This window comes from Dermacentor andersoni, chromosome 7 (genome assembly GCF_023375885.2).
Source record: "Dermacentor andersoni chromosome 7, qqDerAnde1_hic_scaffold, whole genome shotgun sequence".
Taxonomy (NCBI): Eukaryota; Metazoa; Arthropoda; class Arachnida; order Ixodida; family Ixodidae; genus Dermacentor; species Dermacentor andersoni.
In genome coordinates this window covers 114,778,042-114,793,848 of record NC_092820.1, presented here as the reverse complement: position 1 = coordinate 114,793,848, position 15,807 = coordinate 114,778,042, and the positions used below count along the sequence as shown (strand labels likewise).

General features: G+C 48.1%; 1 protein-coding gene across 1 annotated transcript; it reads left to right on the top strand.

Moving 5' to 3' along the window:
- The first annotated feature begins 2,793 nt into the window (after window positions 1-2,793).
- On the top strand, window positions 2,794-15,646 carry LOC126534693 (endothelin-converting enzyme 1-like). Its single transcript, XM_050181948.2, has 3 exons — window positions 2,794-2,952; window positions 8,098-8,421; window positions 13,544-15,646. The coding sequence occupies exons 1-3, from the start codon at window positions 2,794-2,796 to the stop codon at window positions 15,644-15,646; spliced, it is 2,586 nt and encodes an 861-aa protein (XP_050037905.2).
- The last annotated feature ends 161 nt before the right edge of the window (window positions 15,647-15,807 follow it).

Sequence of the window (15,807 nt, the reverse complement as noted above, 5' to 3'; positions counted from 1 at the left end):
TCTGTGCAATTATTTCCGGTCCACAAATACGTAATGCCCAGCCAGGTTTTTTCCCAATCATTGTACCTGAGAACCAAACATGCTCCTGACATTTTGAATTTACTCGTTTCCATTTGGCTTCCTGGTGGATGAGAATTCCGACTTCCCCTCTTTTTCTTTCCGACTTAGTTCTGTTGCACCCTTCCCAAACATAATTCTCAATAACTGGCGGCTCTTCCGAGTCTCTAAGGTGCGTTTCTGTAACCGCATACATCCCTATTTGTTCTCTATTTAACTGCTCCTCAATCTCTGCCCACTTTTCCTTTCTTCTGCCGCCCTGCATGTTTATGTAGCCTATTGCATGGCGAGCTCTCTTTCTTGCTTTCCTCCTTTTTCTGTTATCGACGGCAATGCTCTTCTGAGGTTCCCCTAGGGGACCTAGGGGCGGCACTAGCGGCGAGGTTCGGGCAAGTTGGAATTTCATCGCGGCGGCAGCACCGCTTCCGAACCAATGACGGCCCGCCTCGCCACGTGACCAGTGGAGGATTAGTGCGGGAAAGCCTGCGCACAGAACTATGTTTATTTACTTGCTACACGTGGAACGGGCAGCATGCCAAGATAGCTTTTCGACGAATTGCTAATCAGTGAGGTTTCGAAACGGCCACGGCTGTGGAATGTGAATGACAACTTTCGCAGTAAGGGAGTGTTTGTGGGAATAAGTCAGGGACACTATGACACCGGTAAGGAAAAACGCCAGTTGTACTGATCTGCGAGATTTTCAGTCCTTTTTTTTTGTTTTTTTTTACTGCTGCAGACTCTTGAACGGCATGACGATGCTTGTACTAAAAGTAATTTTTCTCGCCTCTCTAGCGAAACGCTGAAGCTTGTCGGAAACTCTATCTTTGTCGCCGCGTAGACTTCGTGCGCTTGCCGTGATTCGCACAGAAGCGCTCTTCGTGGCGCTCCTGCGAGAGCGCGTTTGTTTGTACGTATTTATTGTCCCGGTTTACCCACACATCAAACGCTCCTTGGATTCTTTCTTTATTGCGTGCAGTTGCTCTGCGCAGTCGAGTTGTACAGGTATTGTTTTAATTATGCAGCTGTGAGAAAAAAGAAAGCTGGCATGCCTTTAGTTAATTAAGCGGAAGCTTTAGCTAAATACAAGTAAAAGATGCGTGTAAGAATCATCATGCGGCGCACATAAATCAATCTCCGTCGAGACGCTAGCGTCCATTATGGCACAGTGCCGAGCCGCTCGCGAGTTTGTGCGCCGCGTACGTGCATATTTTTACAAAAAACAACAATACAAAAGATAACAATTAGGCATGATTTAGATGCTTAAAACGCGGGATATGTATCTATAAAATAAAATTTGAAATGCAGGGACAAATTAGTGCTTGTGTTGGCAGTTGCAAACTACCGAAACTGGCTGAAAGTCCTGTGTTCTTTTTTTTTTTTTTTTTGCCAGCAACATTTATGTTCGCAGCGGCGGAAAACGCGCGGCGGCAGTGCATGTGAAACGAAACCTCGCGAAAAGCTTCGCAGCGCCGCGCCGCCGTTCGCTCCATTCGCTCAATCGCTTGCATGTGAAACAGGCTTAATCTGCAGCTAACAGTTTGAACCCTTGTCAAAGTATAAGAGCACAACTTCTTCCGTAGCATAATGGTACCCACTTTGTTAGGCTCGTCGCGCATGTTTCGTTGCTCCTAAACAGCAGCTTACAACTAAAGTGGAATAGTGCAATAAGGCCACATTAGTCAATGGACTTTTCATAAATACGCAATTGATCTGCGAGGCCGAACGTATGCTCAAACACGCGCGCACACGCCACGCTGCGTGTTCCGTACGCCTCAACTCCAGCAGAAACCCCGGCCATGCCGACTCCCACTTCCGTACGTCTCACAGAACCGTTTTCCCCATATAAGGGGAAAAGCGGACGTGGCGTCTTCTATAGAAGACGACACGCGATACTAAATCGACCGCACGAGCGTGAAAACAAACGCCAGAAACTACCGCCGAGCGCACACCTGACATACAAGACGGAGCGCTCGCCCAAGCCAGCATGCCGACTGCCCATAGATGGCGCCACTGCGTAGCAATATGGTGGCGCCCATGAAAAAAAACTGTCTTTGTTCAAGGAGCAAAAGCCCCCCGATTTTCTCTCTCGCGCCCGCTCTTACTCCAGTCTGCTTACAATCGGCTCACGATCCCGCAAATGAACGTCTCGTGGGAGGCAGCGCGTACTGGAGGGAGACATCTTCGACGCCGCCAACAAGTGCGTACTTTGCATGGCCGCGCGCAATCGCACGCGCGCCCGTATATTGAAAGGGCTTTGCAGACGGCTCATACCTTTGTGCGCGCTGTTTTCTCGCCGCACTTGCGCTGAAGCGATAGACCGCACGAAGGTCACTTCGCTCGCTGCTGCTGCCGCGCGTGCTCACACCACCGTTTTGATAGCGAGTGTTCGCGCTCATTGAGTGCGATGTCTTCATGTTTGCTTGTGCGCGCTCACAGCATCCTTGTTAATTCACTTAGTAAGCGAACGTTTCCAAGTTTATACGGCCGATAAATCTGCTATCCTTACTTGGTATAGCTGTCCACTAATTTGCAACCGCAATTGATGCTTCGCTTTTTGGGCGAAACTGGGACTTTCCATTTATTTATTAACAGGAAGTGTCAGGCTGCAGTCGCCATAAGCCTTAAGTGCCAAATATTTTGAAGCTAGAATAAAAACAGGCAGGTAATTCTGCACGAAAAGACGGGAAAGAAAAAGCTCGCGAAGCATTCGACAGCTCGCTTGTGTTCCAGGTGGCCATGTCAAAGCAGCCGGGCAAGTCAGTTCAAGGATCTCAAGGCAAGCAGCGCACACCTGAAAAACAACAGACTCCGGAGGGCGTCGCAAAGTCCTCGTCGACCACGTCGCCTCACAGCGCGACTTCTCCGATCGGAAGTGCCACCATTAGCCCCGCTGCGGTACGCATCACCGGTCGTAAATTCAACGCCGATTGTATACAGCTGTCAGATCGGGGCGGCGGTCACTGTCAAAGCGAGACATCGTGCGTGGCGCGGGAATCGTGTCTTGGATCTTTGATGCCATGTTACATTTGGATACTCAGCCTCCTCTGTTCTAGTTGTAAATCCAGTGGTATTCTGAACACTGTCTTTCAAAGTCCGCCATATTATGGAGCTCGCCATTGTGCACTTCTGATTGGCTCACAAGGCTGCAGCTGCTATGGCCTTGCCACCACTTAAAAAAAAAAATTGGCAATATAGCGGAATTGTAGTTTTCCGAAGAGGAACCTCGAGTCTCTGTATCCTAAGTGCGTGCGTGGCAGTCTCTGGATATGCCAATGTGGCATGACGTTTTAGTCGATAACTATGCACATCAGAATGCTGGGAATGAAGTTTGTTCTCCGCCGACTAAATACTCTTGACAGACGCATATCTAGTTTTTTTTTCTTTAAGAGGAGAGTCTGACTTTGAGATAGTGATCGATGAAGATGATCACTGCGCGGACGCTTACGATCAATAATAATAACAATAATTATAATAATAATAATAATTTTATTCGCACCCCAAGGAGCGTTCTAACAACACATTTGTTTTTTATACAAGAATCGTTGGCATTCAAGCATGCCACTTGTGTGCCGGCCTCGACGCAACTGATTTTCTGGGGCATAAAGAGACAGCACTGATACGCTGTGCTGTCAGTGCAAGAGAATGTGCTGTGTCAGTTCTGGTTTGATAAGAAAGAAAAAAAAATAATATAAAGTTTCAGCCCGAATGTTTGCGCTCCGATAGTAAAGGGCCAGTACTTAATATACATGGTGTCCCAGCTAACTTTAGCCAGAGCTTTAATATATGCGAATGCCACGTAGCTGGACAGAACCAACGTAAGGTTGTTCGCCGTCGCTCTGAGATACTCAAACTATTTTCTTTTCATTCCGCCTAATTAGATAGTCTCAATTAATCAATTTCTCAAATATAACAATTACATTAGAAGTGTCAATGAGAAAAATGTAGAGCGACATGTAAAATTCCCGATACAGCTTTCTGTTGCTCAATACGTGCTACGCAAAGGAATTTTTCTGAACGTGAGAGAAGCCCCCAAATGCACGCAAAATTGCCGCGTGGATGGCCACTCCAGGCACTTTGCGTGTATTTTTTGTGACTCTTTGTGACAAGTAAACATGCTGACAGCTGCAGTGGAAGACCCGAAAACTGCGTGAAATTCACATTAGCAGTCGCTGTCATGCTCTCGTGTCATATTTTGGTGCGCATGAGAGGGTCAGAATTATTGCAGTTTTCAACTGCCGCATGGCTATTGCTCAGAGGAAAGGGCTCCGTGACCCACTTGTCATGTTGTCAAACCGGTGTCCTGACGTCGTCGCGGTCGTCCCATCGCCCTCACTCTAACTTCTACATCCGACTCTCGTCATGCCATAGTGGTCACGCTGTCCTTTTGTCATCGTCATCATTGCAGTGACGTCATCCCATTGCCGTCACGCTGTCGTCCTTGTACCAGCGTCATCATCTGGGGGAATCGTCATCTCAGTGTCATCGTGCCGTCGTCGTCATACCTTGTCATTCCATAAACGTCATCTTTGCGATTCCATCGTCGTCAATGTGTCGGAGCCGCACAGATGTCATGCCACCATGTTCATGGGCTACCTTGGCAAGCGAGTGCCATAGCAAAGGGGAACAATACCCAAGTATGCCGCATATAACTGAAGCAACGGAGGCTTCATAATGGCTCCTACAAACATGTTAAACAAATGTGACTTCAGAAACATGGTGTGTCGCAGCATTGCTCGAATTCTAATTACCATGGACAGTTATCCAGAGGCGAGTTCTGTCGTAATTTTTTTTACACCAGAATAACCGGTTCTTGCAGCTGGCTCTTTATATCTGTTTATTTTAACCGTCAAAATAAATTTGCTTTGTTTTCTGGCCGAGAGACCGAAAATAAATTCTCTGTCTCTTCTACACCTTATTATCATTATGGGAAGCACATATTTTATGCGCCTGTAGCAGATATGACACTTACTTGGCAGTGTCCACGTAATATCGATTGCTGATAGATATACAATGGGTGGGGGGCGGGGGGAGATATATACAACCAACTGAGGTTGAAAAGGCAGGAAGGTTAAACGGAAAATGTGATTGGCTGCACTGCACTGGTGAACGGCAAGGGGAATCATGAAATAGTAATTATTATTTCTTAATCCTTATAAATAATAGTTATTATAATCCTGCAGGCGGGCAACGTGAGCACTGAGGTCTAGACTGTAGAAACACCAGACGCTATCTCAGATCACGTTCAAATATGAGGCCAGCAGCGCATATACCGTATTACCGTTGACTGGTACATGCCACCGCAATAGATTGTCCCCTACAGTAGCCAGCGCTATGTCCTACTTCAGATGAACTCGTAGTGCTTGCTTAGTGGCTATGGCGTTGGACTGCCAACAACGAGGTCGCGGGATCAAATCCCGGCCACGGTGGCCGCATTTCGATGTGGGCGAAATGCGACAACACCCGTGTGCCCCAGGTGGTACGAATTTCCGGAGTGCCCCCCACTACGGCGTGCCTCATAATCAGATCCTGGCTCTGGCATGTAAAACACATTTTTTTTTTATTTCAGGTCATCCTACATCTGCACTGTTCCTTCACCATGCGGACGCATACTTATGCATTTTATTTTTAAGCAAGAACTGTCTTTGCCTCTAGCCAGTCACGGACAAAACGTACCTAAATGAGTTCAAGAGTGTCTGCCCTGTATATAAGCTAGCTACGACTTAGGCAATATGCTAGAATGGCTGAAGCTCGATTAGTGTAGCACCGAATCGTCGATATCGTCACCTTGCAAAGCACCTTCTTTTACTCGTTCCACGCTAAATCGCCGCGCATGCAGGGATACTGCGATTTTGAAGCTCAAGCGTGCACCTTCTCAAGAAATATCGCATCCGCTGTGCCAAATTTTATTACGTTTATTGCACGTATTTAAAAGAAACAGTTAAAAGTGTACTAACGGTACATTTTTGTTTAGCTCCTTAATATTTACACGTAAATTCTTTGCATAATTGCACAACAACAAAGCTGAAGAATCTTGTTTAGTTTCATAACTCAGCAATAAGAAACGACATCAAAATTCTGTTAACTGCACCTTTTGTGGCATCTAAAGAGGACAAGAATATCGATGTATTACGCGCAGCTCTGAAATATGCCACAAATTTGTTAGCAACACTCTTCCAAAACGTTTGAAAAACATTGTAAGAATTTCGTGTGAGCTCCCGACTTATGAAATTTGTCCACTGCGTGGGCGAAGCGGCGGCTCTTCTCATTAGTATTTTTCTACATTATTGTTTCCGCGTCTATGCACACTGTGCAAGGAATTGCATACTTGAGATATACATTACAACTTCGTACATTTTATTTTTGTGCTTGTTTCTGATTATTGCACTGTGACATGACGAGAACATGTTCGAATCTCATTTAGTGCATGTAAAAATTATCACGAATGTCGTTTTGGAAATCTTAAACAGCAACTGCATGTGCTTGAATTACAGAAGGCACGCTGTGCCTTCGTCAGGTGTTGCAGCACCTTCTGCCCAACCTTCTCGAGATTGCAACTTATGTTGCGGACCAAAATAATTTTTGTCAGTGTGGTTGCTATGATATTTAACTAATTTTTCCCGAAGGGTTAGCCGCGGCTGTGCAGAGCGTGCGAGGAACTCTCGCAAACGGCAACGTGAAGCTCCGCGCTCTTCTGGAACCGCCAGAAGCTTGAGCAAAACTGCGTACTCGCTGATACGTGGAACGTGCTCTTAGCCTCACGGCCACACGTCCTTACTGCAGTACGCTTTGCGCTATGCGATGAGTAAGCATGGGAATTTCATAATTAGCGTTTTTAATTGTACGTTCCGTTTTCTGTCGCTCACTGAAGGCGCACGCTCCTCAATCTAGCGCCAAGTATAAACCGCGGGTCCAAAATCGCGAGCCATTAATTTTAGTAATTGTTGTTAGCCACTGACCGGCCACCTTCGCTGATATGTATGGACAGCATCATGATTGGCTGACATCGGCTCTCAGAAAAGGTTTAGCGGGATGACTACTCGTGAGTACCGGGTACCGTGAGATTAACTCTACGGTGTCCTTTCATCCTAAAGGCGCTTCACCATGACCCCAGTCGCCGTCTATCGGCCCAGCCCTGCGTATAGGGTCTGCGGGTTTATGCCAGGACAGGTCACGATAAGGACAGTGAAGCCAGGACGGCCGCCAGGCTGTGTACTGTCGCGCCTGTTTATCCCGCCAATGACCGCAGTCTCCGGCCACAAATTCCCGTCAATAGGATCGCAAGCAGAAATGATTTATTTATCCGAAAGCGTCAAAAATGATCGATTCAGCGAAAAAGCAGGTGGCGTCTGTCGCAGCGAAACGGCACCTAAATTTACACTGGCTGCGACGCCACGTCAAGAGCCCGCCTCGCGCTCTCGTGACTCTGGCTTGCGCTTGCTGGCTGGGGCCTCCTCGGAGTAGAGCGGGTGAAAGGGGACAGCTGCTGCCATGGTAGTGCGTGAGGGGAGAGGGCATAGCCAAGTCACCCTCGCTCTCGCTCTAGGAAGCCTGCGTTACTCGCGCGTTAGGGCGAGGGGGTCACGGAGCCCTTTCCTCTCAGCAATAGCCATGCGCGGCTGTGAACGCCTCGACATTCTCTCTGTTCTGTCGTGATATCCGCCCTACCCTTCCCCAAGGCTCCGAGTCGTGCTCCGTAAATGGTTGGAAAAGATAGTGCCTCTTCCTCTTCACAATAGCTGTATCCCTCTATGTGTCCACGCAAGCTGTAACTGCGTTCTCACTGCGTAAGCCCAAATCGAAACGCGCCAAGCATCTCGGCGCGTTTGCTTGCCCACGAGGAGGTACATAACTCGAAGGACCACTCAAAGGCGTTCAATAGGACATCAATGTTTTTGCATTCACAACTTGTAAGAAGTGCTTAGGTGTCCTCAGATTATCTGCAATGCGCATATGCACTATAGGGCCATGCCGTGATCTGCCTCGCCTGTTCCGTGCTTTCACTTTGCCCTGTAACCAAAATCCCGATGGCACGACGCACAGGAGACGACGCCGAAACCGGTTGGCACGGACGGCAAGGGTGACAAGCCAGCTCGTCAACATGGCAAGGCAGGTGCCGACAAGACCACCAAGACCCTCATGGCTACTCAGGGTACGCGCAACCAGGGCAAGAGTCTGCCGGGAGACAAAGTCCGTTCCGCCACACTTCAAGACCAGGGAAAGTACAGAGGGAAAGCCGCATTGCCGCCTCCCGCGCCCCCGTCCGCAAACAAAGTGGTCAACGCACCGGCGCAGGCAGTAGCGACGTCACCAACGCCGGCGCGGCCTTCTATTCCAAAGAGATCTCCCACTACAACCACGTCGCAGGTGAAAACATTCTCAGTCTCGACTTGCTCCTTCCTCTGAACATTTAGGCCCATGCACACTCGGTTAATAGCGACGTGCACAATAACTTACAAAAAGACCGACCGACAGCACTGTTTCCCATGCCACGAAGCAGGCGTTAATAGAGAGTTTTAGAATAGTTGGGGCCCCAAAGAGCTTTGCGGGTGTTAGCGTTGGGGCACGCAGGAGTGAAGAGCTTTAGAATAGGGTTTTACGTTTGCGGATAGCGTCTTGCGCTGACAGCGCCACTACGGCGTCGAAGAAAAGCTATTAGCAATAATTAAATAAAATATACCATTTTATGATAGGAATAATAATTTTGACTTTCGCGTATTCGCATTTAATTACAATTTAGGGGTTATTCTGTAAGCAGCAAACAATTAGCTGCGCTTAGTATTGAGCAAACCAACTTTACTAGCCTTCACCAGCCAAGCTTAGCCGTGTTAGGCCTACGAGCCATAAAATCCACAATCGAGTTCAAAATCAGCGGCGTCTAATGAGTCAATAGAGACTTTTAGCTTGTACGCTATTCCGGTAAACGGGAGCGGTTTGGGCGGATTACCGGATGGTCGGGGCGTAAACGTGAGCGGTGAAGCCGCCTGGTGTTGTAGAGCTCAACCAGACAAACGCATAGCTAAAACTGCAGTAACTCAATATCCTGCTTCGCCACCCGTGCAAATTTTTGGCAGCGGCGTAATTGTGAACACGATTACGCCACTGTCGAAAATTTACGCCAGCAGCTAAGCAGAATATAGTAATTAGCTCTGTGTTTGTGTGGTTGAGCTTTGCGCCACCAGCTGGCGCCACCAATCTGCCCGCTCACCTTGACGCCCCCGCTAAACCGGAAAACCGCCCGCGCTTGCCCGAATACCGGACACGCTAAAAGTCTCTAATGTTCATAACACACGCTAGTTGAGAGAAAGCGATAACCGCAGTCACTTCTCCTAGCTTGCGAACTTCGCGCGTTACCGCGAATCGAACCCAGTTTGGGGCTAGGTTAGAGCCGTCGCTTCGATGGGCGCCGCCATGTTTGCCGACGCAAAACTTTTGGGGCCGCTATTTGGGCTCCCGCTAAATCGGTGAAATAGCGTTCCCAACGCAAAACCCAAAGGCAGTTTGCGTCTTGCGCATGCGCAGTGGCTTCGACGCTATTTCTTTGGGGCCCCAAAACGTTTGGGGGCCCTATTCTAAAACCCTCTATTAACGTTCGTCAAACATAGGATGACTACCGTGGTTGTAGCCAGTGTTTCGACAAGAGGACTTGTCACAACGTTGGGGGGCGACAAAGAGAAGTTGTTTGGAGACAGGTTTCTTGCTGATACGTTGGCTCCAGCCTGAGACCTTTATTTGGTCGCTGTTGGACACTTCAAATCTCCAAAAATTCCTATGAACATCTGTCTTGCTTGGACTAAGAGCTGTGGTTTGCGAGTCATTGGGCCTAGTTGCCTCTTCTATTGCGAAGCACTCTTTGCCTATAGTAGGCAAGTATACAGTTCCTGTCCAGCCTCGTTTTGGGCCTCCTCAATAAAAAGTGATGCATGATCGATGGCGCTAACGAACCTTTGTAACCCAGCACAGCTTGATGCTCTCTTATTGTAAGGCCACGATCGCAGCGTAGTTCTCACGTGCAAAAGCCAACAAGCTCTTTGAGACATTTGGCGCGGGCGTCGTGTTCCATTTACTTGCACTGGTCCCTCGTCGCACCTAGCGCTTTGACATTAGGCTGCACAGCCACATAATCCAGTCCTTTCCCTGTACTAGCTAACGCTACGCGCAAGCTGTGCGACATTGTACTGCCTTCTTTACCGGCTCAGCTCAAACAGGTTCTAACGTTTCTTCGCAAGAGTACAAATTTCATTGCAGTCTTAACGTAAATTCCGCAACATTAGCATGACTACGCCCACTTGTATATCGCTTAGTCGCAGATGACGCCACAATCCGCGTATTATCTTACGCCTGTTCATTTACATAGAATGCCGCAAAGGGCATGTAAATTCGTCGTTGCGCGACTCACGTTGCTATCATGTGATATTCCATCTTCGTCGTGGTCATGTCGCTGCTGTCGTTACGCACACTACAGCGACACACGCACAACTGTTCTCCTAGCACAAATACGTAGGCCCACCTGAAAATGCTTTGCAGAACTCCAAAAGATGTTGTATATATAGCCAGCTTCCTTCAAAATGTTTCTAATAACAGCTATTCCTACAGTAAGTGGAATCTGCGTAAGTTATTCCTCCGCAATTTAACGGATCGAGCTGCCTGCCTTCCTGAACTGTGCTTCGGCGCTCTACGTCGGCTGCATGGGTTGTTGGATCAATTTTTGATGCATTAGCATTCTTTGCATACTTCACGCACTTTTCGGGGGCTATCTATGTTTGTACGTTTGCATCTGACTCATTCTGCGTGCCTACCTAGTTCACAGGGTAGTCAGTGACCAAATGGGTACAGCATAGGGCTGCTGTGCGGAAGTAACAGGGTTCGAAACCAACCGTTGAACCAACTTGGCTCACTAAGTATTTGCCATTGCGAGCGTACGCTCTTCAACGAACCTCTTTCACGCCTACATGGGTCAAGGTAGACGTGGTACTGGGTAGGTACTGCTGTTCAAACAAACACTTTGAGTACTGGGTATGTGTCAATCGGTCAGTGCTGATCTCTAATGCACCTCTTCGATGCCAACTTGGGTCACTGGGTATGTGCCGGTAGTTGTGTGCCGCTCTTTAATGAACGTCTTTTACGCCAACTTGAGTGTAACTAGGCATGTGCTACTGAGATTGTGCCGCTCTACAACGACGAAAAATGTCTCCCTCAAATTTATCCGAAGCTATATGGAAACAAGTCCACGTCACAGGGGTTCCTCAAGGACATCAACCCGACGCATCAGCAGGCTCCAGCCCCAGGTGATCTGGATATGTGCCGTTTTTCAATGAACGCCTTTCACGCCACCGCTTTAGCGACCTACGCCATTAATGCACTGGGTATATGTGCCACTCTTCAGTGAACCTCTCACCAGCTCGGATCACCGAGTGCGTGCCACTGATCGTGCGGCACATGTCCAGCGCATTCATGGCGCAACTACGTAAAGCGTTGGTGTGAGAGGCGTTCGTTGAAGAACTACGCATATCCAGTGCATTTGTGGCGCGCAGCCTCCTCATGCGTCGGGTCGCCGTCCTTGAGGAACCCCTGTGACGCGGGTTCGATTGAGCTCGGCATCGGAAAAACTTAAGGGGTGATTTTCGTCGTTGTAAAGCGGCACATTCCCCCGGTGGCACATGTCTAGCTAACCAACTCGGTGTCAAATAGTTTAATTGAAGACCTGCACAGACCGAGTGACAGATACCACCTGCTCCAACTTGGCATCAAAGTGTTTCTTCGAATAGTGGTATACGTACCCAATCCCGCACCTACAGTGACCCATCTCGGCAGGAAAGAGCAAGGAAAGAGGTCCTTCGGAGCATTTGTTTTTCAATAACATGGGGACGATTAATAAGTTTTGTTTTTGTAAGCTAGATGGATTGTCGGGACCCGCCGTGGTTGCTCAGTGGCTATGGTGTCGGGCTGCTGAGCACGAGGTCGCAGGATCGAATACCGGCCACGGCGGCCGCATTTCGATGGGGCCGAAATGCGAAAACACCTGTGTACTTATATATAGATTTAGGTGCACGTTAAAGAACCCCAAGTGGTCGAAATTTCCGGAGTCCTCCACTACGACGTGCCTCATAATCAGAAAATGGTTTTGGCGCGTAAAACCCCATAAAAAGAAGATGAATTGTCAGATTTTCTGACAACACACTGGCCTGCACGGTGGCAGAAAACGAAAATGACTTTGTAATAGCAACATGATTTGGACGAGTTGGTTCATCTTGAATGTGAATCGAAGTAGCGGGAGGGCACGAGGACAGAAACAAGAAATCTTGTTCCTGTGTCTGTGCCTTCGCGCTGCTTCAAGTTATACTAAAAGATTACTCATTGTTTGTACAGAGAGTAAAGCAATGCTTTGCATCGTAGACGTAAAATAAATGCTTCGTTTTACAACTGCGCTTTGGTTCTAATGCTGTTTAATTTATATTTTTGTGTCGTGGATATTAGGTGCGCGTGGAAAATACGTTTCAAATCTTTTGCATCCTTCCTGCCGGAAAAATTTCGGATACAAGCCGAACAGATTTTCACGGTACCCTCGATATCATCTTAACCGCAGTCTACTGTATAACAGCGGTAGCACTGCCTAACACTACGAGCGATAGATGCAGTACACAGATAAATACTCAAGAAAGTGGATGGGAATACGGTGCCATGGTAACTCAATTGGTAAGAGCATCGCACGCGTATGCGAATGCGTGGATTTGAATCGTACCAGCGGGAAGTCGTTTTTCGTCCACTGTTATTTCTCTTTACTTCAACATTTTTACATTTTAATTTAAAAAAAAACATATCATTTACCTTATGCTTTGCTTGGTTTCATTGTCTGTGGACTTCTAACGGTTGTGACTAAGGAAAATGGGGACCCTCGTTTCCCCTTATTCTGATTCAAATATATATATCTATATATATATATATATAGAGAGAGAGAGAGAGAGAGAGAGAGAGAGCACCGTAAGAATCACGCAGGCCCCGAAGGTTCAACGTCAGCGAACAAAGTACGACGTACGTTGCTTTCGCACAATATATGGCTAGCGTGTCGGCTGGTGGACCAAAATTTGTCTGTGACAAAGGCTGGTCCACGAGCCGATACATTACAAATGTGCTAAGCATATACAGCGTATTGTGTATATATTGTGTGCATTGTGTATATTGTGGACATATACTTGTATATATTTAAGCATCGAAGGGGGCAAACGACTCAGCTTTCTTATTTATATGTTGCGGTTCCAAACGCCGCTGCTAACAAACTTGAAAATTTAGCAACAGAGTCGGTGGCTAACATTTACCGCATTGCATGGAACTGTTGTAAAGGGCCTCTATCAAAAAACACCCGTATTACGCCACCCATTTAAACGAGGCCTATTATTTATGAGCGTAGTCGGGTATTTAGAACGACACATCATGCGAATTCGCAAATGTCATTCCTCCACCCGTAACTTCCTATTTGTGTTTACTGCAGCCGAAAACTTCTGAAGCAACGAAGGTGGCGCCACCGCCGAAACAGCACACCTTGGGCGTCAAGATTGCAATCCTTCTGGCCTGCTCCGTAGCCATCGTGCTCGTCACGTCTGCCGTTTTGTACATGGTGCTCTTCAAGCAGCACAAACGGAGCACCATTTTGTTATGCCAGACTGACGACTGCCGCAAGCACGCGGCTCTACTCACCGAAAACCTCGACACGAACCTCGATCCTTGCGAGGACTTTGCGGCCTACGTGTGCTCAGCGGCGCGTAATTTGTCCCTCGGCAAAACGCTGGTCAATTCTGTCAGCCAAGGCATGCAGTACATGTGGTACGAGCATTTTGGTGAAATACTCCGCAGCGGCGCTAGCAAGTTTCCAGTCGGACGGAAGGCCTTGGCCATGTACGACACGTGCTTGAACTATTCGCAGGGAGCGCCACAACACAAGAAGTTCCTCGAACATTTGAGACGCAGTGGACTAGACTGGCCCGGACCGCCCACCACACTAGTCTCCTCGTTGGCTGTAATTGTGAACTTCGGTTACAGGTGGCGCTCGCCACTCTGGATAGCGGTGAGTGTGTTACAGAATAACTCTTTGGGCTCCACCGCCGCAAGACGGCGCGTCCTGGTTAGGCTAGGAATGTACATCCCCGCCATGCTGGAGCAGCATCAGGACGCCAAAGCAACTTTCAACTACATTGAGTACTGGAAGCAATACCTCGATCACTTGTACCCAGACGAAGCTACGCGACCTGCACTCAACAAAACTGCAGTTGACGAAGTCCGACGCATGGAGATGGATGTGCTGCAGAATTTGGGCTCTCTGCTCTCTTCTAAGGACCCAGAGCCAACGGTATTATCGTTCCGCCAACTCCCAGAAGCTGTCCCGAACGTGTCGACTGAAGTCTGGCTTCAAAGTTTTCAAGCTACTCTCACTCTAGAACCGACGCTGAATGCCGACGATGAGATTGTTGTCAGAGACATTAAGTTGCTTAAGGTAGTAGCCAAGCTGCTCTCTAATTACACTGAGATAGAGCTTAATAGGCACTTGGCGTGGTTATTTGTGCAGTACTACGCTCCTGTGGCCGATTACCGCCTACTCGTCGGCAAATATGGCGACGAGAAGGAAGCCAAGGCGCACCTACGCGACTTCTGCGCTCGAATCGTGGAAGAGCCTTTCAGGGCACTCGTTCTCGCGCTCAGCCTCGTTTCACGTGTCGCAGCACCGGATCGAAAGATCATCGAAGACGGCTTCAATGGCCTCATCTCGGCAGCCGTTGACAGGATCAACGTTTCTATCTGGGCCGACTCGAAGAGCAAGGAGCAAATTATAAAAAAGTTGCAAGGTGTGAAGAAGGCGTTCTGGCCTCCCGGCGCTTTGCTGAAGAGCAGCACCCTTGAGAATATCTACGCCAATTTCGCAGAAAAGGCAGGCTCTCTCGCCGAGTTCTGGATAAATAATAGTGTAGCAGCGTTCAGTATGAACGTAACTCAAGAGTACGAGGAAGCCATGAGGCTGCGCTGGAACAATCTCCCAGGATACGCTAGCTACAACTACGTCTTGAACACGTTGGAACTTGCAATGTCCGCAATGGAAGCACCCGCGTACTACCGGAACGGCACTCGGGCTATGCTGCATGGTGGTTTGCTTTTTATTATGGCGAACCAGCTGATCCGAGCGATGGACCAAAAAGGCCTGCGCTGGACGACCAATGGATTTGCGGTCAACAACAGCCTAGTCACCAACTACACGCTCAAGGAACTTCAAAAGAAGGAAAGTTGCCTTGCAGGTAAAGGAGCATCGAGCCCCTTCCCAGAACTACCTGCATTTGCAGTATCTGTCATTGCAATGAGAAAGGCGCACGAACGAGATGGGGGCCAGATTACCTTCCTTCGCGAAGACCTTTCGGAAGAGAAGGTGTTTTATATGACCCTCTGCTACCTGTCATGTGACAGCTCTGGTCAAAGAAATCCACAAGCTCCGGACTGCAACAAAGTAGTGCGAAATTCCGTATCTTTCTCGAAAGCCTTTAACTGCCCTGTGAATTCACCCATGAACCCCAAGAAGAAATGCTTCTACTTCAAGAAGAACCCGCGGTAACAACGTTCACGTTGTTTTACTTCTTGTGCGAGAACGTTTTTAGCGTATATACAGTGTTATTTCTAATATGTGGACGCAAGACTACTTTAGTGAAATGGTTTTCACCTTGATGCTCACTTGTGGACTAACTGGCCAACTGCAGTTTGGCAGCATATATTGTT

What these genes read in the sequence shown, in the direction of transcription:
- LOC126534693 (XM_050181948.2), top strand. Translation starts at nt 2,794, where the DNA reads ATGTCAAAGCAGCCGGGCAAGTCAGTTCAAGGATCTCAAGGCAAGCAG. An exon ending in CCACCATTAGCCCCGCTGCG is followed by an intron (nt 2,953 to 8,097) that starts GTACGCATCACC and finishes CACGACGCACAG; the next exon opens with GAGACGACGCCGAAACCGGT. An exon ending in CCACTACAACCACGTCGCAG is followed by an intron (nt 8,422 to 13,543) that starts GTGAAAACATTC and finishes TGTTTACTGCAG; the next exon opens with CCGAAAACTTCTGAAGCAAC.